Source organism: Xiphophorus couchianus, chromosome 5, assembly GCF_001444195.1.
Source record: "Xiphophorus couchianus chromosome 5, X_couchianus-1.0, whole genome shotgun sequence".
In the NCBI taxonomy this organism is placed as follows: domain Eukaryota; kingdom Metazoa; phylum Chordata; class Actinopteri; order Cyprinodontiformes; family Poeciliidae; genus Xiphophorus; species Xiphophorus couchianus.
The window spans coordinates 23,808,147-23,832,572 of record NC_040232.1 but is presented as its reverse complement, the minus strand read 5'-3'; the positions used below and the strand labels follow the sequence as shown (position 1 = coordinate 23,832,572).

The following is a 24,426-nucleotide window of genomic DNA, read 5'->3' as shown; positions in this document are numbered from 1 at the left end:
CTTAGAGATCCCACCACTTCCATAAATACATGATGTATTTTGGTCCACTTGTATGAGGTTACAACTGAAAGAAAATGCTTTCTTCATTAATTTGACTAAAGGCTGGTTAGGAAACCTTATGCCTACAACTGATAGCCAGATAACACATCAACACAAATTGCTAGATTTAAACAAAATCTGCTCATGAACACCTTCATAAAACCACTAATCAATACAGTTACACACTAATCAATATTCATGGTGTTCTCACTCCTGATATTCAGATAGGGTGAGCTTGACTGGGGAACAAGATTTCAACATTTGTTTCAACATTTTCCTGTCAAATGAACCAAACCTTTCGATCAACCTGGTGACCCCCTCACCAGTAGTGGCGCTGCACCAAGAACAGCTGAAGGAAAGGACATGAAAACCTCTGAACAAGACACTGAGCGCATCTTTCTTGTAAATGTAAACCAAAATGGAGTGGTGTCAGATTTTAGCAGTTGTATTATTTCTCTTTTGTTGTCATTTCCCCCGCTAGCACTTGGCTCAGTGTTTGGTTTGGTTGTATTTACCCAGAATGCCCTGCGCTTTAGTCTGCTTCCTGCTTTTTTTTGCGGTTTCCAGTCCACTTGGCGTTCTAGACAAACAAAGTAAAGTTTGATTAAAGCGGACTAAACAGGGCTGGTGTGAATGCACCCTCAAGTCTAAAGTTGCACAGCAGTAAACATCAAAAGATGGCAACCATTAAGCACTGAAATCTTAAAGTGAAGTATTTGGTGACCCACATACCCTTCCTTGCTTTAGACCTCAGTACTGGACTCCATATGTCTACATTTGGTCATTGTGGCTGGTAGTTTGTTCAAATCTTGACTTAAGAACAAGACTGTTTGCTTTTAGCTCAATAAATCCTGATAATGCAGAGTTACTGTCCTTCAGAGCTGAGGTAATCACTTTCCTGCTATTGATCCATGCTGTAACCTGATAGGTTAGCGTTGCCGCTGTGATGCTGCTGACGAGTACCAGGACTTACTGCCAAAATGCACTTTTGTAATGCAGACTGCACAAGTTCTTGACAGCCCTACACTATTGTTTCCTGTCTTTGTGGCGGCGTTCTATGACAAAGCAAAGGCAACAATTATTTTCTTCATTCTGTGCCGAAAACAGTTGTGAGTGCTGGTCTTTGATTGCTTAAGGCAAATCATCACGAGTGATGCTTGTTGTCATGGTAAAGATGAAATGAGAAAAAACTGAAAAATGAGTGTACATGATGTACAAGTGTATAGATAGTATAGAGATAGTGATGCTATTGACTGAGCTAAATCATGGCAAACAGAGCTCAGCCATTTATCGAATCCTACATTAAGTCACACACTTACCTTCACTGTCGACTTGGAGACAATTATTGCCCAACATGCAAGAACCTTAAAGCTAATGGTTGGAAAGATCTCAGTGTAATTAGCAAGCCTAAAGAATGAATGTATAATACAGTGAGGAGGAAGAGGCTGTGGGCTTTAACATGACCAAATTCTCCTGTTTCTTCTTAGTTTTCCTAATTGGTTGTGGCTGCTTAGCATCCCAGATACACAATATATAAAGTAGGTTTTAATCTGACTCAGTATGGATACTGGTGAGGCTTCGTCATAAATTAATTAATCAGTTTTTTTAGACTCACAGGGTCTGTTTCTTTTCCTACTACTAATTCTGAACATCAGTTGTACCTGTTTTATATACTCATGTGTTGTGTTATTGCATTTGTTTCTCTTAAATCTTAATCAGTAAGACTTTTTTCCTTTTGATTAAAAAAAACGTTAAAAAGCTCATACATTTTGTAATGTGAAAATTTATTAAATGTAGAAGTAAGAGAATGCCTTTGGAATTGGACCCGTAATGGGTAAACACCAGAGACATTTATATAAAAAAAAGAGAAAGTATAACATAAAACCCCCAAAAATATATTTTGACCACCTAACAAAAATAAAAGGTAAAATTATATTTTATTGATGAGAAAGTGAAAACAAAAAACATGTTTTGAGTCTCTGAATTGGATTAAGAAATAATTATTAAGACCTTGGCAATTTTCCTCAGATGATTTCTTTTCCCAAACATTTTTAATGTGATTTGCATTTAGGAGGGTTAGGGCCCACGGCTTCCTGAATACATGAGACTTCCTCTAAAGGTGCTTAAAGCTGACTATTTTGATAGTTAAAACACCAAATATACCTTAATATATTTGCACAGTGGAAATGGTATTGGCAATACTGCAGAATCTAATAGCTATTGTCTTCCTTATTATTGCTACTTGAGATATAGCCAATTATATCCAAAGGATAAAGCAACCATCAGCAAATAGTACCATCACATCTCAGTATTTCTGCTCCATTTTCTTTTGAATATTTTGGGGTAAAAAAATCTACAAATAGGTACATTTTCCACAAAAAAGTGGAGTTATGTTCTAAAGACAAATTCTTAAATAGGCAGGGGTCCACTGGATAAAAACGTTGGATTTGGGATGAACATAGCCTGTAGATCTGAATGTTTGTGAATTTTATTGTGTTGGTCTCCCATGAAGCCAAATGACAATTTTGATACATTTTACTTATTACTATCTATTCTAAAACAAAGATTTTTAGCACCCAGTCCAATATCACGGTTCTTACTCCATACTGCTTGGCTCTGCCTGTGTTTACCGTTGCAATGGCTGGAACAGTAAATCAGAGAAGTTGCTTTGCTTTTCTTTTTAAAGGAGCCAGGGAAAGGCATTGACGCCTGTTAATTAACCTCTGTAATTGCAAAAATTCCTTATCTGTTCTAGCTGAATTATTTTCTTCTCGTAAACTAATCAGTTAATCGTCTAATTGCTTTTGGCCTCTTCTGGTAAACACAATATGTAGAGGTTTTGCTGTGTCAGTGCCCTCCACATTCAACCATTGAAGAACAACAGAAAAAGCCTTCCAGTTTTAAGACCAAATTACACATTAAGAAACTAAACGCACAAATGGATGTACTTAAGCATCTCTCTATTTGACTTTCCCTCTCAAACTAAGCCTTCTGCCGAAAAATGTTTCTCAATTGCAGCTTTTTCACCCAATAATATTTTTGCCATTTAGTCTGTAGTAGGTTTGTCACCATGGAAACAGTCATGTACATGTTAGTAGGTTTGTCACCATGGAAACAGTCATGTACATGTTAAGAATATTAATGTTGCAGAACGCTATCATGACACACCTCAGCGCAGATCAGTCTCCATTTTAACACTGACGACTCAGCAACGATGCATCCAGTTTGTGAGACGAGGCGATGCACCGGGTTCACAAGAGTGAGATCAGGCCAGGTTTGCGATATATTGTGCAGCTTCAGTTTTAAAGAATCTGTAATCAGTGTAAAATACTTTGATCCCGTTTGACTACTCTGTATTTATCACTGCTATGGCTCATTTTAAGGTGATTCCACCAAAAGACAATAAAGGTGCCACAAATTCCCAATCTTCAGAGAATCATTGTTCGAAGTAGGAAAATGAAATTCAAGTTTGACCAGTCTTAAGTATTTTATGTTGTCAATGGTAGATGATCAAATGCAGTTCAGGTTTCTTGAAAATAAATGAAATACCCATTTTTATCATCAACACTATGGCACAAATGAGACAGTAATGGCAACATCAATTACCACCTGCCATTAATTTGAACAGCCTAATATTCTTTCAGATTCACTTAACTGTTTTTACACAAAACTGCTAACTGGAAACAGAGTATTTTCAGATGTTGAGTGGGAAAAAGTTCCATGTTTAGACAGCACTATGAAGACGCATTAAATCTGCTATAGTGGTAATGCGAGGGCGCTAGATGGTACTGTGATTTTAACATGTAGTCGAAACATGCATGTGCATTGACCCTTAGCTTCAACTCAGTAGCTTTCACCTTATTTAGAAAACAGTAATTAGTTTTTGATTAACCAAATGTTAATGTCACATAAATTTCTTATCAGAAGTTCTATTAAGCTGAACAGGCTAAGTAGCACACACACAGTACAGTGCTGTCCACCATTGTTTTTTGTTAATTGCTTTTACACCTGCGGGTTACTTCACACCTCCTGCCTGTTTGTGGATTTTTTCGTAGAGCACATCTAAAATATTTGAATTAAAATACAGGTTGCGAGGCTGCAATAGCTAGACACAATGCTACTTGACATGCTATTTGCTGGTATTTCCAAACCAATCCTGGTATTTTTCCTTGATGATGAATGGCTGTAACTCTAAGAGTGGATCTAACGAAGAGAGTGGATATTAGCTTCTGCGATAGTTCCAAGATGGTTTCCACTGTGCGTATTAATTCATACTAAGGTATATTTAGTGTTTGAACTATTAAAACAGACAGTTGTAAGTGCTTTTAGAGGGCATCTCAAGTATTCACAGTATAAGCAAAGTCATGTTTTTATACTGAGCTAACCTCAATCCTGTACATAATGGCTACTGATACTGAGATTGTTTTAAATCCACTGTCTGTCGCATACCTGCTTCAATAGAAGTCAGCCTTCAAAACTCCTTATTGTAACAGAACTGAATTAAAAGGGCTGCAAATGATGGTAGACTAAGTGGTGGTTTGTTCCACTTCAGCACCAATGAGGCTCTTAATGTGATTTGCAGATGTACAATGTAATAAATCACTAAATGATTATTATTAAGTCTGGAGGAAAATTTGTCTGCACCAAGCTCTGATGTTTGTTCATAAAAGTAAAATCATTTCCATTAAGTAAATTAAAGAAGTTTGCATAAACTGTTCACTGATGCATTTTTAATTAAAATAGCCTCCTCTGCTTAACACAACGAGACCAGAGGGCAGAGCCCAGACATTAAGTAGAAGCCGGAATGACAGTTAGTTAGATAAAGTCCAGCCACCGTGTAGTCTATATACTCTGACATACAACATGCTTCTCCAGGAGACGACGTCCTGTTTTTCCAACGTTTTCACGTTTCGTACTTCAGGCTGATTCAGTAATCCCGTGTGATTCACTATGATTCACCGTGGTTCAATATGGAAGGAACATTTTCCAGCAGGATGATGACAAAAGTTTTTAATTATGGAGGACAAGCTGTTGTAGTGAGCCTGACAGAGTTTCAGGTTATTCTCTCATTCATCATGTCGCTGCCAACTTCCCGTCATATAATTAGAGATGGGGAATGGAAACTGCTGTGAAATGTTAAATCTGCTAGGTTTTATAAAAATATATTACCAATGAATAAATGACGTGAATGTAAGCTAATTTGCTCAAAAAGTAGGATGTATCCCAACAAAAACGGCTGGGAAGAACTGGTTAAGATCGCACTTGAAAGGAACTCCTTGGGGTTCCAGTTCAAGTCTGGGTCTCCTGTTTCTGTCGGTGTGCTACCGCCTGCGCTTGTCTCATTTTTTTGGGTGAGATGTTTGTGTTTGAAACGTAGGAAGAACAGAGAGTGAGTAATAAAGGTTTGCAATGCACAGTTAATGCACAGAGACGATCAATCTGGGGATGGTGTTTGATTCCAGTCTTTTTCTGTAATTTCACTAAAACAGCATAAATCCAAAGTTGAAGATTTGTGGACAGTTTCCAACGGCGATATAAATTTTAGTCAACTTAGTTTGAATTCACTGTGGAACATTGAGACTTCCCGTTATGCCCGGTTCACGCGGCAAGATTTCAAACTTATTGCCCGATTTTCAAAACCTGAGAGACCTCCCAAGTGACAATTAAAAAAATCTAAGGTATAACAGGTTTGGTCATACAGTGTGTGTTGTTGTAGCCACACCTGAGCCGATTTCACTCATCAACATTCAAATTTGAGATGGGAAATCTCACAAAACCTCTCAAGACCAAACGTGAGTTCAGAGTAAACAAGCATAGCCGACTGGGAAGAAGCAATGGCGATAGTTTGTGGACTTTAACAGCGAAACCAATAGAGAGAAAAAGACTCCAAAGCTGTAATTTTCTTATGTTAAGGTTCCTCCTGTCTATTAGCATTGCTAACATGTTAATTCATACACTTAACTTTTTTTACTTTACTTGGAGCCCTTATTGGGTAGCTTAAAAAAGTGAATCTTCCGCCGTAAAATCCGCCTCCGAGATTTTCTACGTGATTGGAAAATGTAAAAACAGATTTTTAAATTGAACTTCTTTTTTTTTCCCCACACTTTCTTCTCGTATTCATGTTCTGTGCTTTAACATTCTTATTGACTGATGTAGCCATTTTTGAACAAAACTGTATCGGTCAGATAAGTAAAACTTGGTCAGTATTAACCAGTTTTTATTTACGCCCTGTTGCTGTGTGTCTGGAGGTGGGATGGTCATGTGGGATTGGTTTGGACATCTGATAATGGTAGTGATGTCATAAGTCTGGTCGTGTTTTTTTTTTTTTTTCACTGTTGTCAAAAAGGAAATATATCTAATATTGATGATTATTGTTTTTTTGTCCAAAATAGCAATATTAACATATCTACATTGATCCATTCCTTCATGCTTCAATTTCATGTTTTAAAAAATGTTTACTTTTCTGCATGTAAATGATTTTCTGGAAAAAAGGTGCTACAGAAACAAAGCTCAACTAGCTGTGTAAAAAAGAAGTAAGCCAGGAACGCAACGGGAGTGAGATTAGTTGACAGGGGAAGAGCTTTAATGAGGGAACGGGGCAGATCCAGTTCCTCCTGTTCTGACGCGGGATCCCGCTCACACTTCGCCAAACACAAAAAGTGCAACTCAGCAAAGTTTCTAATAAAAGCCGAGTGGCGCTCTGTGTGGGCTGGCTCTGTAACGTGGAGCTGAGGAGTCCTGAAACTGTTGGCAAACTGTGGCTTCCTGTCTCCCTGTGATTCCCTGTGCTTCAGTAGACGGCTCCACCACCACGTCGCTCACTACCAGGAAATACTGCTGCTTCTAACAGCTGCTGCTTTACAGCTGCACCACTGTATTCATGTCTTCATTTTATTGAACACATTTTGCCCTTTCCTTCCTTTAGGTCACGCTCAAAAGCTCTCCGAGGCTATCAATAACGACAATTATTTGCTCTTGTTAGTGTGATACATTGCGTTTATATTTTCACGCCGCAGCACAAGAGATAATTGGAGCATTCATATGTGTAATTGCTTTCCTGCACCTTGGGAGATATTTACGGTTTTGCAAAGTTTATAGAAAAGCATCGCTGCTTTGCTTTTATTGTGATCTGGTGGTGTAAAATATTCCAGCCGCAGCCTTTTAAATGGAAGCACGTTATTGACAGAGCTGGTTGTGTTGGACTGGAGCCACATGTGAAGTATAGAAACATGTGTCATCTACCCCGGTTTTAACACCAGCAGCAAAATTAGATCAAATGTCTCATCAGGTCTCCCAGTTGAATGACATTACAGTCGTAAATGCTTTAAATGCTCATTAAATCGCTACTAAAAACCAAGTGGACACGCAGTAAATGTGTGATGTCCGATTCATGCCCTGCCTCACACTTTTATCCAACATTTTTTAAACCAATAAACGCTGGAGCACGCCGTTTATCCTCTGACGTCTTCTCAGGAATAAACGGTGAAGCCATGATGTTTTTTTGTGTTGTGAAGCAGGGATGTTATTGCTCTACCTGCGCTGGATTGGATTTGGGATTGAACTTAATGGTGAGCTAATTCAGTTTTTTTTTTTTTCTGTTTTTTTTTTATATATACGTGGCTTAAGGGTCCCTGTTTTTTACAGGCAATCATAAACTGTGCCGGCAGGGCTGCTGCTGTTCACCACCTTTAATAGCATTAGATGCTGAAGGCAAAGCTTGTTTCCTGGGGGTCTCTAGAGCCAAGCTCCCCCTCCTCTTCCTGTCTGAGGAAAGCAAACACCTGTAGCTGTAGGTCATGTTAAATAAGATGGAAGGAATAGAATGGGCCTAAAATAGCGTTTCTACCAGAAAGGTAATAATGTAATGATGTAAAGCACTTTGAAATGCCTTGTTGCTGAAATGTGCTATACAAATAAAATTTTATTGATTGATTGATTGATCACTCGGATCAAAAAATATTGTGTTAAAATCGCAGGTTATAATCATGCAAATATGCTTTTTTTGGTTCCACAATAGCCTGGGAGTGGAAACTCTGTCAATAGCAGTTGGCTTTCGCAAATGGTGCTGTGTAACGCCGACCTGAAGGTAAAAGACTAAATAGTATGTATCCAGAATGTATGGACGCATACATTCTGGATACATACAGACATCAACATTTTTTCTTCAAAAATGTTGATGAAGAAAATGTCTGGGTTGACTTTGATGACGCTGAAGTCCACAAACCAGATCCTGACTTCCTCGGGCACAGAGGAGCTCACCACTGTCCCTACCTGGACTGCAAACTTCGGAGACAAGCCTCCATTTGTTCTGAGCAAAGTTGTTTAGCACCTGTTCAGCACGGCTGTGGTGCAGAGCTTTTCTCTGCTGTTTAAAGGGGAGGAATTCTAAAAATATCATCTGGGGAAGGCTGGCTGGATACAGCCAGGAGGCAGGGGAAACAAGGCAGCGCGGGGAAATTGGCTGCTTGTGTATTCTATCAGACCCAAAAGGGAATGTTTGTCATGAAGTCGCCTGCTTGAGGTTTTCATGGCTGTTTACAAAGCGAAGGGGGGCTGTATATTTAGCTGCCGTGATTCATGCTCAGCAGATTCCATGGCTACAAAACAAAGGAGGATTTTTTTAATTATTATTTTTTGTCATGCTTAGTATTATTCAAATTATCAATAGTTAATAACTGTAAAAACTGATTTCAGATGATTATGATCAGCGATGCACCGATGATCCACTCTGTTCACTTCGGATACTGATGCAGATATCTGAGGTTTAGTTTACCGATCTGAGACAGAAAAACAGCTGAATTGACTTAAAACATCCCCTTTTTTAAGCAGACAGAAATGTACTTAATCACAAATTTATTTGATAACTCTGCACCAGTGCATCACACTGAAATACTCCCAATAGCTTCACAAGCTTAGTCAGACATGGAAAATTCAAATTCAGTTCAGATTCAAAAATACTGTATTGATCCCAAATGGAAATTAAATGTCGTTGTAACTCCTATTAATTCAGAATTCTTCAGAGAGTTACTGTAGATGTTGATGGCTGTGGACAGGAAAAATATCCTGTAGCAGTCTGTGTTACAGCGAATTTAAAGAAGCCCCTGACTACAGACGCTCTGGTTTTCTAAGACAGTCTCTTGAAGTGGATGGTCAGGGTTGTCAATCATTTAAAAAACAAAATTAAATAAAAGCACAGATACAATTTGTTCAGTCAGTGGAATTAGGACTATAACAGCCAATGTAAAATAAATCTTAAAGCATGATGTCGCTTAGAGCAGGAAGCCTAGAATTGGACTGAATAGATCTGTCCTTATGTCACTGATACCTGATATAGAATTTTTTTCTATTTCCCCACCGATACAGATATTAATATCTGATTGGTAAGATCCTGATTTATCTTCAATAACTGTAATGAATACAGTGTAACAGTATACAGTCTTAAATTAATTTTGCCTGTACTGTCTGAATCTGATTTGTGTTGTTGAGATCACTCTTTGATAAAAGTATATTTTGAAAACATCAAATCGAACATTAGATTTCTCACTTTTTTTAAAGCTCCTGTTACAGATTCTAAACCAGGATCATATCAGGGAGTGAGAAGTGAGCTGTTGGATTGTGATGAAGCCCGTCCAGCCTGATGAGAGGCGGCCTTTGTTTTCCCTGACACACAGCAGCTTCTTTCAGCCTCTGTCCCAGTCTCAAAGCCTCCCTCTCACAGTTGACCTCCCCTCCCCCCCTTCTTGTAATTCAGCCGCTAACGAGCCACTCAGAGAGGCTTTTATTGGAAACGACAACAGTAAAAAACGGCTCAACGCCAGCCGGAGAAACTGTTGTTTTACTCCAGTGAGCAACAAATTGGATAACTAGGGAGTTCCGTTCACCTCTGTAAAGATTTATCTTTTTTGTTTTTTTTCTTACCCACTGTGTGGTTGAGCGAATATAACTGCATTATCAAGACTGCCGTCAGCCAGCGGCGCATTTCATCGTGCATGTCCTGTGTGGCCTCTGCATACTCCAGTTGCTTCTGACTTTGGCATTTCGAGCGAATTGTGTCGTGTGATTGTGATGCATGGCATACGGTGGCGGTGGGTACAAGCTGTGTTCATGTGCCGGTCATTAAATGTAAAAGAAATTCAACAAAATGATCTGCTGATGTCATTATTTGCTCCTGGAACCCTGCAGATTGCATTGAGTCAGTGGACAGTTGCTTGTATCTAGTTGTTGACTTTGCAGTAATCCCTCATTTTGAGCTTGCAGACAGGAAGAAACCTGCAGCAGAACCACAACCTGACTCAGTGTGATCAACATATTGTAATAGAAATTAGTTTTCATCTCCTATTCCCGACATCAGATTCTTTGCTTGCACTCAAAGGGGGCACTATGCTGTGATCCTAATTCAGACACTAAATCATTTAATTATTCAACTCAGTGACCCTTATTTGGTGACAGTCAAAGTTTTCTTTGTCTACCTAAACAAAAAAAAAACTAATGCTTTGGCCTTCATGAAAAATTTAAGGTTTTTTCTTTAAAAACAAAAAAACATTTCAGCAACAAATCAGTTCAAAGCGCTTTACACCTTGAAAACAATACAGTTACCAGTTATGACATAAGTAATAAACATTACATTTTGTCAACAAAATCATCAAGCAAATAGGCAACATACTGTATATATTTAGCAATTTTCCATGTGTTACGAAACAGAAGCAGCTGTAAACAGGTGGGGTTTTAGCCTTAATTTATGCAAAACTGTTTCAGCAGTTTTTCACTTTTCTGGAAGTTCGTTCCAGATTTGTGGTGCATAGAAGCTGAATGCTGCTTCTCCATGTTTAGTTCTGGTTCTGGGGATGCAGAACAGAACTGATACAACAGCAGCAGATCTTTAATGTACTGTGGTGCTGAGCTGTTCATTGATTTATAAACTAACAGAAGTACTGTTGCATTAATCAGTGCAACTAAACATGAACGTCCTAGATCTTGCTGGGACATTAGTGCTTTAATCCAGGAAATGTTCTTCAGCTGATGGAAGATTGACTTTGTAACTGTCTTTTTTTGTACATTCAAGGATGACAAAATGAGGTTTAAGTGTGATTCAACGTGGAAATAATTTAAGAGTTTATCTAGTGCAGGGAGATTTAAATGTTTGTAAGTTAATGAGTTTTATATATGCAGGAAATCATAAGATCTTGTATTTTCTACCTTCTCCTTTTCGAACAAATTTTGTAAAATTGCATCCCGATGAGTGATTTTTTTTTCTGTTTTTAATGTTTATTGTCTGTTTGAAATAAAATAATTAAATCCTGTAAATGTTCTTGAGGTGATAGAAGGCTGACTTTGTAACTGTGTTTATGTGTTTCTGAAGGTTCAAGTCTGACTTCAGACTTAGACTAGACTTGTACTTTATTGATCCTTTGGGAAGACTCCCTCAGGAAATTGAAGTTACCAGCAGCTCCCAGGCAAAAAACAAAGATAACACACAGTAAGCAAAAATGCAAAAGAATACAAAATTACAAATTAAATACTAAGGTACACACTAAATGTGAGTAACCAAAACCTTACATTATGCAAGAAAAACCTTAAATTATGCAAGAAACAAGGAATAAGAATATAGAATATGAGAATATAAATAGATATAAATACAACACAAAAAAAATATAAGAATTTGGCGGATAGATTGACCATCACTAAAACCAGACTTCAAACCTGATCAGTAGTTTTTCTAGCTGTAATAGCTGAACCTGTGTGTTAACTTTTGGGGGGTGGAGCAGTTCAACAGGTTTTCCTTTCAAGCAACAACAAGCCTGAGCTGTTTCCACTTCAAGAGGCTATTTCTGTGCTCTGCAGTGTGCCTGGAAAAAAAACGTTAATTTCTTCAGTGGGTCAGTTTTTAATTGCAGACCATTCACAGAATCACCATGTTCCATCACCCCTGCTGCTAATGCATATCTCCTTTTCTCCTGCACTGCCCATCTGTCTGGCTCTTTTCAGCCTGCTTCCTCCCGCTGCCCCTACTCTGTTATTTCAGCTTTTTTGAAATTATCTCCCACTTAAGTAGAGCGCGCTTCATGTTAAAAGCTGTGTTTGCGGTGAGAACAAAAGCGTTAAGTTGGGCTGGAAGTTGCTATCCGCTGCACTGGAATGACCCGCAGTTAAACAAAAGACTCGCTCGGATTATATTTCGGAATAAGGCGGCGTGAAATCAGAGATGTGACGCGTCGCCTCCAAATAGCAACACAAAACCGATCGTTCCCAATCGGCAGCCCTGCTATGTATTTTCTTCCGGAAAGCAATCATTCTTCCAAGGTTTTCATTTGGATGCTGAATAATTGATTTGGCAAATACTCACGGTTTGTGCATACACTGTGTGTTTAACACAAAATATTCATACCGCTACAAGCTATTTAAAGTTAAAATGAATATCTTATTACACAGAGAAATAAGCAGCCACAGTGCAAAGTAACCCACCTTCAGAGTGCATTTATTCATGAAATGTATTACAATTATGTATCTAAATAATGTATTAGTGAGGTAAATACATATGCTCAGGTAAATATTTGATATTTGGTAGATACGTAAGAAGCAATGAGCTAAGCAGTTTTGTTTTTTTTTGCAACATTAGGGACTGGTTTGGCTATGAGTAACAATAAATAATTACTTACAGCAATTATTAGCAAAATTAGTAATTTAGATGAAAATGACCAAGTCGGTGCACCACCTGATTATCCCAAATTGTTCAGTCTCAGTTATTGTCTCTAAATACCCTGAACTCCAAGGCTGTATGGGGATATGACAGCACAATGTTCAGTAAGTGAAAACCATTTAGATTGTCAAGAAGAAGTCAGATTTTTTAGATTAACGAAATACATGATACAGTTAAAAACAAGTTTCTGGGAGATCAGTTCAGTCAGGGATCGTTACAGATGATTGGGACCTCAATCTGATGTACCGGTTTGGATCTGGACATCCTGCAATTCTTTTTATAAAGAAATTCCAGATTGGTCAAAATTTTTGCATTCATAGTCAGTCTTTCTGTGTACAGATGCATTTAGTTTTTTTCTATATTCTGAAGGAGGTTAGGGTTAGTTCAGGTTAGCACTTTGTTTTAGCAAGTAAGAAACTGTTTGCTATTGTGCTCACATGTTTAAAACTTTGTCAATTAGCTTTGCATGTCTAAGGGGTGAAATAGATGCACGCTCCAAAGTGATTAGCTGTCAACCATCTGGTCTGCTTGGATGACGGTTGTGTAATAAACATCCACAAATTACTGAACAGATTTTAAAATGTCATGAAAACCCTTAGAAAATATGCAAAGTCAAAAAGTCAGCTAACGTGAAGAAAAAAAAATAGTGAAAATGTTGACCGTTTACCAGTGATGATCCAGCTCTAATGATGCTCCAGGGTTGATTTTAGGAAAGTATTTTAACAGCTCTGATAACACCTGAATCAGCTCTGATCCTTTCCTCTCCTTCTCATTCTCTGCCAGGCAGTCCCAAGTCCCAGAAATAGCAGCACTAGTGTATGAGTCATGTTTTTGAGCCATATATATATATGTATATATATATATATATATATATATATATATATATATATATATATGGAGCCTGAAACAAGTGGCAAATAAAGGGAATTCTTAAAGATTGGCAGAAGAAGGCAGGGCTGTGGGCCAGTGGTTATGAACTGAGTGGCCAGTACTTTGTATCTGGGATGTCCTGACCTATATTATTCCTTAAGACAAATTTAGTAGAAGCCATGGACCAAAGCCAGTCCCTTGGGAAAAGCTTCTCCATTCTCAGAAGTCTCTTTGCGGTTTCTTTTATCTTATGCCCCTCTTTGCTTCAGTCTTTCTTCTCATGACTTTCAATATTCCATCCATCCCCCCCTCCTTCATCCTTCGTCTCAATTTTCCTACTCCATAAGCCCGCCTCTATCATCTTCTCTCGTCATTAATCCATTTATCATCTGCAGGCCCTCATTCTACGCCTTTTTATCGTCCCAAACGTCAGCTGCTCTTATTCTCTCACCCCTCTCCAAACATTCACCTTCACTTCTACAGAAGAGAAGATTCACAAGAGAAGATGAGAGTCGATTCTTTAGGAGTTGGATGAAAATGAAAGCTCTAGTTTAATTTTAGGGAAGCTACCAACAACGATTTTTGCAACTGATTCTTTTGATGATTAATCAGATGAAGCAGGAAGAGTAGCCATCTTGCTGTCCGGCAGTTCTGGGTTGGATTCCAGCTTCCTCCTCGCCACATGTGGATATACCCTTGGGCAATGCACTTTACTAATGCTGCAGCTAATCATTATTTTAGCAATTGATTATTTTTCTTAATTACAAGTGAGAACTACAGTATGTCATCATTGAGTTGCACACACTAACTGCATTTAATCATATTTTGGACTTTACTGACATTTATTAACGCTCTTGTGGAAGAAACATTGGAGAAAAAAGTACATTTTATTGAAAATAAAATTTTTAACATCAATTTAAATTTATTGAAACACTACATGACTAAAGAATAAAAGAAATCAAATAAACTATGTAACAAATGCCCACCCTAACAGAACAGACCATAAACCTTTTTTTGTTGTTGTTGTTATTATTATTATTATTATTATTATCTCAGATGCAAAATGTGCTTTCACATCAACCTGCCAGTTGGACTAGAGATGAAAATTTTCCACCTGGCTATGACATGTATTTGCATATAAACGTTGGTTAAAACATATTGTCCCATTTTTTAAAAGAAAACTTGAATTTAAATGTATTATGTATAAGAGTTTTGTTCAATTTTAGCTTAATTACTGCTCTAAATCTGTTGAACTTTATGCCCTTTTTTCAGGTTGTATAGTTACCAATTAATTGATTTGCAAATTAGCTGACAGATATTTAAGTAATTGCGATTAATCACAACTTATTGCAATTAACCACAGTTTAGTTTGATTAATCGTGATTAACCAAAATTTATTCCGATTAATCATAATTACTCGTGATTAATCCTGATATCAAAATCTATTTGATTTCCTTTTAAAGCATCACCTCTTCCAATACCTACAGCCCACTTCTTCATTAACTGCTTTCCTGAATCGTCCCTCCATTACCCAAGCAGCACATATAGCACTGAACCCTCCCCTACAACCTCAAACATCCTCCTTCCTCCCTCTGGTTCAGTCCCCACTTTGCTTCTTCTTCTTCCCTTCCCCAGCTGTAGCGTACCCCTCTTCCCATCTGAATCTTTTCCCCTCCTTTCCCCCGATGGAGGTCAGCTTGGTCTGTTTCAGCTGGGACAGGCGACCGGGGGCGGAAGGCAAGGTGAACTGCTTTCAACGGCCGTCGGCCCGCTATGTGCTGGGCTAGGAGAGGAGAAGGGGGAGGAGGAAGGAAGGCAGAGCGAGGGGAGGACAGCGCGATAGAGAGAGAGCTGGATAGAAGCAAAGCAAGAACCAGCAAGAAAGAAAGAGAGAGAGAGAAAGGGGTCCGGCGCTCGCTCGCAGCTCGTATCGCTGGCTGGCTCGCCCGCTCGCTGTTGACGAATGAGCTGTCTACCCACGGGGCTGGGAAACAGCAGCTTGTGACAAGCTGGGGGAGAGAGGAACATGAATGTAATGCGCACCTTGCCTCGTTTGCTTTCAGATACCGGCCAGAAGAAGACTCCAGAAAAGAAGGATGGGAGGCGCATGTCGTTCCAGAGACCGAAAGGGACCATCGAATATTCTGTGAGTAACGTGCAGAAAACTCGGAGCGCTGCGTGTTAATGTACCTCCAGTCTTCCTTGTGCCTTTTCCATGCAGCAGCAGTAATAGCAGCTGCTACTGGCTCCTGCAGCTTTGAGCGACTCCAGCAGTATAAGACATGCAGCAAGAAACATGCAGGAACTGTCTGACAAGAAGTATTTTATAGATTTTCGTTGCCTAACACGTGTGCCTCATTCCTGAACTGTTTATATAAAGGGATGTGTGTGTGTGTGCGTGCGGGCGTGTGTGTGTGTAAACAAGGCTTAGAACGTGCGTCCTGTTTGGCAAGGCGACGTTCATCTCCATTTTGCATGTTGATGTTTGGGAAAGAGACGGGGTTGGTGTTGGTGGGTATGGGGGAGGAAATGTGACAGTTCTGTTGGGTCTTCCAGCTGGACCCGGAGCAGGACACGCAGGCAGGAAGCGCTGGCGGGACGCAGATTTGTTTTTCCTCTCACTCCCCTTGGCGGCACAGCGGCAAACATTCCACCACAGAGATCGCTCGGTTTCGCGAATGACCTTCCAACTGTGTTGTCATTTCTATTGATTTAGCTGTTGTGTGGCAAAAGGGGAGGGAGGGGGTAGAGAGAGAGGGTAAGAGAGAGAGAGGACTCCTGTTCCCAGGCATGAACTGAAAACAGAGCTCTCTCTCTCTACTTCCACCTTCCCTGCTTATGTTCTTCAAATGACCCTCAAACCCAACTGCAGTCAGACGGCGTTTTCCCACCTCTTTTCTCCGTGGCAACCACCGAGAGTGGCAGCGACGCGTCTCCGCGGCGTGAAAAGACGAGAGGAAGGAAGGGAGTGAAAGAAGGGAGGGAGCAATGGGGTTGTGTTGTTGTCATTCCGACTTTCGTTAAATCCCTAAAATCGACCCAGCAGCACCTCCACCTTCTACCACCCTGCCAAGCCTGTCAGTCCTGCTGATTGACACGCTCCTTGTTTACCTTGCCTGGGTTCCAACAGCCTCCACCATTCCGGCACATTTCCTTCACTCTCAACTCTGAGTCACATCCCCGACACACGCAGGGTAGCAGAGTCTGCCGGACGGACAGAAACGCTGATGGCTAGCAAACATAAGGGAGAGGCCAGAATTCATATGGCATACTAATCCCGTTCTGGTCGGCCATCCCTCTCTGTCTCCCCCCGTGTTGCCCTCCTCTAGATTACTGGTATTGTGATGGATGGATGGAGCTCCGCCAATGATTTCGTTCCTGCGACTTGACACGGTGCTGCAGCGGCACGCGGTGTGAAGGTGCTCAGGGTATGACCGAGTCCCATTGATCGAGGAGTAGCTTTATCTAAAACTCATCTTCCGCACAGGAGGGGGTCGTGGGGGATGGGGGCGACTGCCGCCGCTGCCGCCAACGTTTCCTGATTTCGCTCGACAGCAGATAAGTTTATAAATAACGCCTGGTGTCCACAGGAAAAAGGAGAATTTCCTCTCGTGGCTGCCTTATCGATGCCATCTCCCTCCATACCCCCCCCCCCCCCCCCTCTCTCTCTATTGCTGCTTTAGCTCACATGCCGGCTTTTCTTTCCCTTTTTTTTTGTATTGAGAAATAACCTGTGCAGCTGCAGCCTATCTGCCTAGTCACTGATAACGCCAGTCCATTCAGCTCTGGTCTGAGCTATTAGCTGACCTGCATCCAATTAAAGAGAGTTTCAAGTGTCAGAGAACAACCTGGATTTGTTCCCTGTTCTGTCACACCATGGATTCTTTAGGCTCCCGTTGGTGATTTGGATCTCCCACAGCGCTCCAAATTGACTCATACTGTATGAGGACCAGCTGGGGCTTAGTATATGTGTTCAAAGCCAGAATGATTTTCTTAGTTTAATATACAATGAAAGTTCTTTATTGTTTTAACAGAGTTGGCATTTATTAGACAGTTACCTTACAGGAAGACCAGGCCTCAACCCTGGTCTGTATGGACTTAGCCTAGCCGTTGCCTTAAGCTGTCAGGAAGTGCGGGTGGTGAGAGTGGTGAGGCAGATGCAGCGGACCCAGGTATGATGAATATGATGTTTTAATGAAAATAACTTAGTCTAAACAACGAGCAGGAGTAACACACACTGAACACGAAGAGACTAAACATTGACGACAACAAGGCTAGACATTGACGAGGACCCGACGACGAACAAGGAACACAGGTGGAGTTAAATACACGGGAGGGTAATCACAGAGACGAGACACACCTGGGAACAATCAAGGGGAGGACAGGACAACGAAGAGACTTAACGACACAGAAAACTCTAAATAAACAAGGAAAAACACAGATCATGACAGTACCCCCCCCTCAAGGGCGGCTACCAGACGCCCAAGAAAAAAAAAAACAACCAAAAAACCCAGCAAGGGTGGGTGGAGGGGTGCCGGACGGCGGGCCAGAGTCCAAACCAACAAAAAAAAAAAAAAAACAACCCACCATCGTGGGCGGAAAAACAAGAAGGGCCAAGAGTCCAAAAACAACAAAAAACTACCCACAGGGTGGGCGGAGGCAAAGGAGGCGGGAACCACGGAGGTGGTCCGGCGGTCGTCCGCGGCGGCGGGAACCACGGAGGTGGTCTGGCGGCCGTCCGCAGCGCTGGAGGCGGGAACCACGGAGGCGGTCCGGCGGCCGTCCGCAGCGCTGGAGGCGGGAACCACGGAGGCGGTCCGGCGGCCGTCCGCGGCGCTGGAGGCGGGAACCACAGAGGCGGTCCGGCGGCCGTCCGCGGCGCTGGAGGCGGGAACCACGGAGGCGGTCCGGCGGCCGTCCGCGGCGCTGGAGGCGGGAACCACGGAGGCGGTCCGGCGGCCGTCCGCGGGGCTGGAGGCGGGAACCACGGAGGCGGTCCGGCGGCCGTCCGCGGGGCTGGAGGCGGGAACCACGGAGGCGGTCCGGCGGCCGTCCGCGGCGCTGGAGGCGGGAACCACGGAGGCGGTCCGGCGGCCGTCCGCGGCGCTGGAGGCGGGAACCACGGAGGCGGTCCGGCGGCCGTCCGCGGCGCTGGAGGCGGAAACCACGGAGGCGGTCCGGCGGCCGTCCGCGGGGCTGGAGGCGGGAACCACGGAGGCGGTCCGGCGGCCGTCCGCGGCGCTGAAGGCGGGAACCACAGAGGCGGGACCCCAGGAGGCGGTCCAGCGGCTGTCCGCGGCCCGGGAGGTGGCGATGATGAGCCCCCCGAGGCAGGGTCTCTGGTGGAGCACAGGGGGTCTCGGTGGGAACGCCGGGGGTCTGAGTCGGAACACTGGGAGTCTTGTGAGGAACGCAGGGGGTCTTGGTCCTCGGGGTCTCGGGAGTCAAGGTCTCGGGGGTCAGGGTCTCGGAGGGAACGCAGAGGGTCAGGGTCTCGGAGGGAACGCAGAGGGTCAGGGTCTCGGAGGGAACGCAGAGGGTCAGGGTCTCTGGAGGAACGCAGAGGGTCAGGGTCTCTGGAGGAACGCAGGAGGTCAGGGTCTCTGGAGGAACGCTGGAGGTCAGGGTCTCGGGTGGAACGCTGGAGGTCAGAGTCTCGGGTGGAACGCTGGAGGTCAGGGTCTCGGGTGGAACGCTGGAGGTCAGGGTCTCGGGTGGAACGCTGGAGGTCAGGGTCTCGGGTGGAACGCTGGGAGTCTGAGTCGGAACGCAGGGAGTCTCGGTAGGAACGCAGGGAGTCTCGGTCGGAACACTGGGGGTCTCGGGAGTCGGGGTCTCGGGAGGAACGCAGGGAGTCTCTGGAGGAACACAGGGAGTCGGGGTCTCAGGAGGAACACAGAGGGTCAGGGTCTCAGGAGGAACGCAGAGGGTCTCGGGAGTCGGGGTCCCGGAAGGAACGTAGAGGGTCTCGGTTGGAACACAGGGGGTCTCGGTCGGAACACAGGGGGTCTCGGGAGTCGGGGTCTCGGAGGGAACGTAGAGAGTCTCGGGAGTCGGGGTCTCGGCGGGAACGCCGGCTGATTCGGCCTCGGGTGCGCCGGCTGGAACGCCGGCTGATTCGGCCTCGGGTGCGCCGGCTGGAACGCCGGCTGATTCGGCCTCGGGTGCGCCGGCTGATTCGGCCTCGGGTGCGCCGGCTGGAACGCCGGCTGATTCTGCCTCCGGTGCGCCGGCTGGAACGCCGGCTGATTCTGCCTCGGGTGCGCCGGCTGGAGGTGAGCCGGAGCGGAGCCTCGGTCCCGGCTGCGGGGGCGAACCGCAGCGAAGCCTCGGAAGCGGCTGCGGGGGCGAGCCGCAGCGAAGCCTCGGAAGCGGCTGCGAGCCGCAGCGAAGCCTCGGAACGGGCTCCGGGGGCGAGCCGCAGCGAAGCCTTGGAAACGGCTGCGGGGGCGAGCCGCAGCGAAGCCTCGGAAGCGGCTGCGAGCCGCAGCGAAGCCTCGGAACGGGCTCCGGGGGCGAGCCGCAGCGAAGCCTTGGAAACGGCTGCGGGGGCGAGCCGGGACGAAGCCTGGGAACCGGCTGCGGCGGCGAGCCGGGACGAAGCCTGGGAACCGGCTGCGGAGGCGAGCCGGAGCGAAGCCTCGGGACCGGCTGCGGAGGCGAGCCGGAGCGAAACCTTGGGGCTGGCTGCGGCTCCGGAAAGCGACGAGGGGCCGGGTCCATCGGCGGCTCCCATCGCTGTCTCCGAGCTCGCAGCGGAGGAGGTGCTTCCGGAAAGCGACGAGGGGCCGGGTCCACCGGCGGCTCACGTCGCTGTCTCCGGGTAGACGGCGGAGGAGGTGTTCCCGGAAAGCAACGAGGGGCCGGGTCCACCGGCGGCTCACGTCGCTGTCTCCGGGTAGACGGCGGAGGAGGTGTTTCCGGAAAGCGACGAGGGGCCGGTTCCACCGGCGGCTCAGGTCGCTGGCTTCCCGGACGAAGGAATCGACGGGGGCCGTACCCGGGGGGTGCTAACACCAGCCTTGTTCCCCGGAAAAGCTCCCGCTGCAGGTCGGCGAGAGCTTCAGCTAGCTCCCTGTCCTCCCTGCTGGATCTCCGCCTCGGTCCGCTCTGCTTTTTCGGAGGGAACCTCACTCCAGCTGGGTCCATAATAGCGAGCCTCACCGTTCGGTCTGGTCGGGTCCTTCTGTCAGGAAGTGCGGGTGGTGAGAGTGGTGAGGCAGATGCAGCGGACCCAGGTATGATGAATATGATGTTTTAATGAAAATAACTTAGTCTAAACAACGAGCAGGAGTAACACACACTGAACACGAAGAGACTAAACATTGACGACAACAAGGCTAGACATTGACGAGGACCCGACGACGAACAAGGAACACAGGTGGAGTTAAATACACGGGAGGGTAATCACAGAGACGAGACACACCTGGGAACAATCAAGGGGAGGACAGGACAACGAAGAGACTTAACGACACAGAAAACACTAAATAAACAAGGAAAAACACAGATCATGACATAAGCTTTCTATCCAATTCCACTCAATTCTCATCTCCCTTCAGTGCTTCATCTGGGATTTCTCCCATTGAATTCAATTTCTCATGATGAATTTCATCCGGGACGATCAACAAACAGAAGGAGGTGTTGTGAACAATGATGCACACAGCTTCGAGTAAGCTTCATAGTGTAACTTTCTTCACGATCAAGCTGGAACATTACAAACATTGCAGCCAAATGTTAGCGATTGGGTAAAATGAGATCTAGTTGTTTAAAACTGCAACAGAGTCCGCTTTAATCGACCTCTAGTTCATTTGCCTAGAAAGTACAGTTTGTTTGAGAGGTGCGGATGCATAATCGAAGTCTGATACAGACCAAAAAAGCAAACATTGATCCACCTACAAACCTAGATCTCGGTTCGGTTGCAGAAAACTCTGGCGCAGTTCGAATGCATATGTAAACTCTTAGTTGAAAGAAGACGGCTCCAAAGCAGGATGTAGACTGTAGCACAAGGCATTCAGGTTAAATACAACCAAAACAAACGCGCGAGTCTAGTGCTAGCGGGAGAAATGACTTGTGGTCTTTTACCGAACACAAAAGAGAAATCCTACAACTGCCAAAATCCGATGCCACTCCATTCTTGTTTGTATTTTGTGAAGACGAAAGTTACGTTCAATCTGAAATCTCAATCTGAAAATATTGCTGCATTTCCAAGTGCCTGCTTCATGCCACACATGAGTGTTTGAAGTTGAATTGTTTCCTATTCAGTGAGTTCTATTTCTGTGTGAATATTCAGTATTTTCCCATCAATCTGAAAACCCAACCCACTCTAAACAAACAGATCATTGGGATTAGCTTAAATCCAAAGATCACATAATTTTATCAAGAAAGTTTAGACTACTCAATCTATGCCACAGTGCCTTGAGTTGAGCTTTCATTTTTGTTCAGATCAGGCTAAAAAGTCAAAGTGGCTGTATGAACCTCAAATTGTATATTTTCTGAACTTTTATTCGTTCAATTGAAACTTTGTTGCACAGAACTTTCTTCTGTCCGGATGGAATATTTTGCTTTTGTACAAACGCTGTTATTCAAAACTCAACTATATTGATGCTTAGGGCATGGCATACTTGAGTCTTGTATGCTCAGATTTCTTGGTTACAATCCATGTGACCAAAACAAACTACTTTTTAGATTAAAGCCTAATAGATCACAACCTGGACATTTGATTTTAACACCCTCTAAGGCTCCTAAGTCAAATCTTGGATACTATCAGCAAAATAACTAGAAGCATTGGGAAAACCTCAAAGATGTCATCACTGTTGCAATGATCTGCAATTATTTTAGAATGTTGAATGGCATAAACTTCCTTTCTCTATAACTCAGAGTACTGGATACCAAAGTTTTAGTTGGTTGCAAAAAGAAGTGAACAACTATGTTATTTCCCAGAAAACAGAATCTCTCTTCAAATACTTGTTAGTGCGCTGAGTTTTCAGCCCCATTAGCAGGGCGTCCACAGGGATCACAGGGTCAGTCGGTCACTCGTTCGTTTGAGAAGTCAGTCGGTCATTTCTTCGCATGGTCCAGGCTGTTGGATTAATGTAACAATTGCAAAGGAAATTGTCCAGAGAATGAGTTCAGATGAGCAGTGATCCTTTTCATACAACTCTCTACACCAAGCAGAATAAATTGCCAGTATTACCTCAATAAACTTCACAGATTTTCCAGGTTCCCACAGGTTATGTCCTGTTTACTTAGGTGGTTTCTCATTTCCATAGTGGCTGACATTTATGCTTTTGTATAAAATGTAACAACTACTAGGCGGTCTTGAATCATAGCCAAGACAAAAACCTTCGTTAAACCTGCTTGTAAATGTTGATGCCTGCATTGTTACTGTTGGCAAAATGATGCTAAAAACACAAGTATTTTTTGTTTCTAGAGCAAATGTCTTAGTACATTTTTTCACTTATAACAAGGGAAACATGGAAAAAAATATCTTAGTATAAGTGAAAAAATCTGCCAATGGATTTATCAGTATTCATTAATATTTAAAATAAATATACATATTGAGACATTTGCACTAGAAACTGGTTACAAAAACTTGGTGAGATTTTGTGTTTTTACTGTGAAGATCAGTAAAATATGGCTGAAGATGGATTTTAAATTAGTTAAATTGGAATATGAGTAAGAAAACTACAAATCTCCCAACTTTGTCTGTACTAGTTGAACTAAAGCAAAAAATTGAGCTTGAGTATTAACAGTAGACTTCTGTTTAGGTTTGATAGAAAACTAATATTGTGGTCTTTTACACTGGAGAACATGTCAATAGATGATGGAGAGATAAACAGTAGTAATACTGTAGCTGGAGCATTGACTAGAAATTCTTTATAAATTTAATCTTTTTTTTTTTTAGACAAAAATGAGTCCAACACCGAGTTGGCTCTATGATCTCTGTGTCATACTGGAGCTTTTTTGTGGTTTTGGATTTCAGTGCCATAAGGTTCATGGGTTTCTGACTGGAAAACATGGGTGATTACAGCCTGAAGCATCGAAGAAGCAGGTTAGAGCCTGACACGAAGGAGAATCCTTGAGGACTTGGAAGTGAGACAGCAACATTTCTCCTTGAAGTGGATGGAATAATGTCACTTGCTCCCAGGTCACTTGTAGCAGCTCTAAAAATAGGCCTGCAAATGATCACCAAGGGTGTAGTTGCACACAATGCACATACCATTCGGTAGTAACGACAAAGTCACCATGGCAACTGTCATGCTAAAGCCGGGCCTTATCCGTCGGTATAAGACGGAGAGTTATGGCTTGAGATGGGATTATGAGGTGGATTCACCCTGAAGTCAAGTTTTATTTTAAGTTTTTTTCTTTTATTTCATTCCCAATGTTGATGTGTTCAGATTTATTTTGAGTCTAATACAAACAAAGCAATTCAATGACCTCAGTCTAAAAAGGGGTCACATGTAAAAGTAGACAGTCAGCAGCTTCACTGGTCACAGTTAAATGTGTAGATCTGTGATTACATCACATTTCTCATGTTGACCATTTACGTTAACACTCAAAGTGCTTTACTCATGTTCTGCACTCAATGTTATGACAAGATGGAAGCAGACTGTTTAACGGAGTTATTAGTCTGGTCATTCATCCAAACTGCCCTTGCTGTATCATTGTCCGCCCTCATTAGACGTGGTGGCCATTATCTGGACATCAGTCACCTTCGAGCTAGCTGCCAACCTCGCCCTTCTTTACACATGGAGGGCGTCACCTCAACGGAAGGAGAACACATTTCTCGTTGCGCCCTGAGATAAATAATGAGCCATATT

At 43.3% G+C, this 24,426-nt stretch overlaps 1 protein-coding gene across 5 annotated transcripts in view; it reads left to right on the top strand.

The window, feature by feature from the left end:
* oxr1a (oxidation resistance 1a) overlaps window positions 1–24,426 on the top strand; it is a 171,606-nt gene that overhangs the window by 105,465 nt on the left and 41,715 nt on the right. For all 5 annotated transcript variants that reach the window (XR_003595540.1, XM_028017968.1, XM_028017969.1 and 2 more), the window contains one exon: window positions 15,670–15,752. Coding sequence is in view for 4 of the 5 variants with exons in the window: in XM_028017968.1 (XP_027873769.1) it covers window positions 15,670–15,752 (83 nt within the window). In the remaining variant the exon portion in view is untranslated. The remainder of the gene's footprint in view (window positions 1–15,669; window positions 15,753–24,426) is intronic.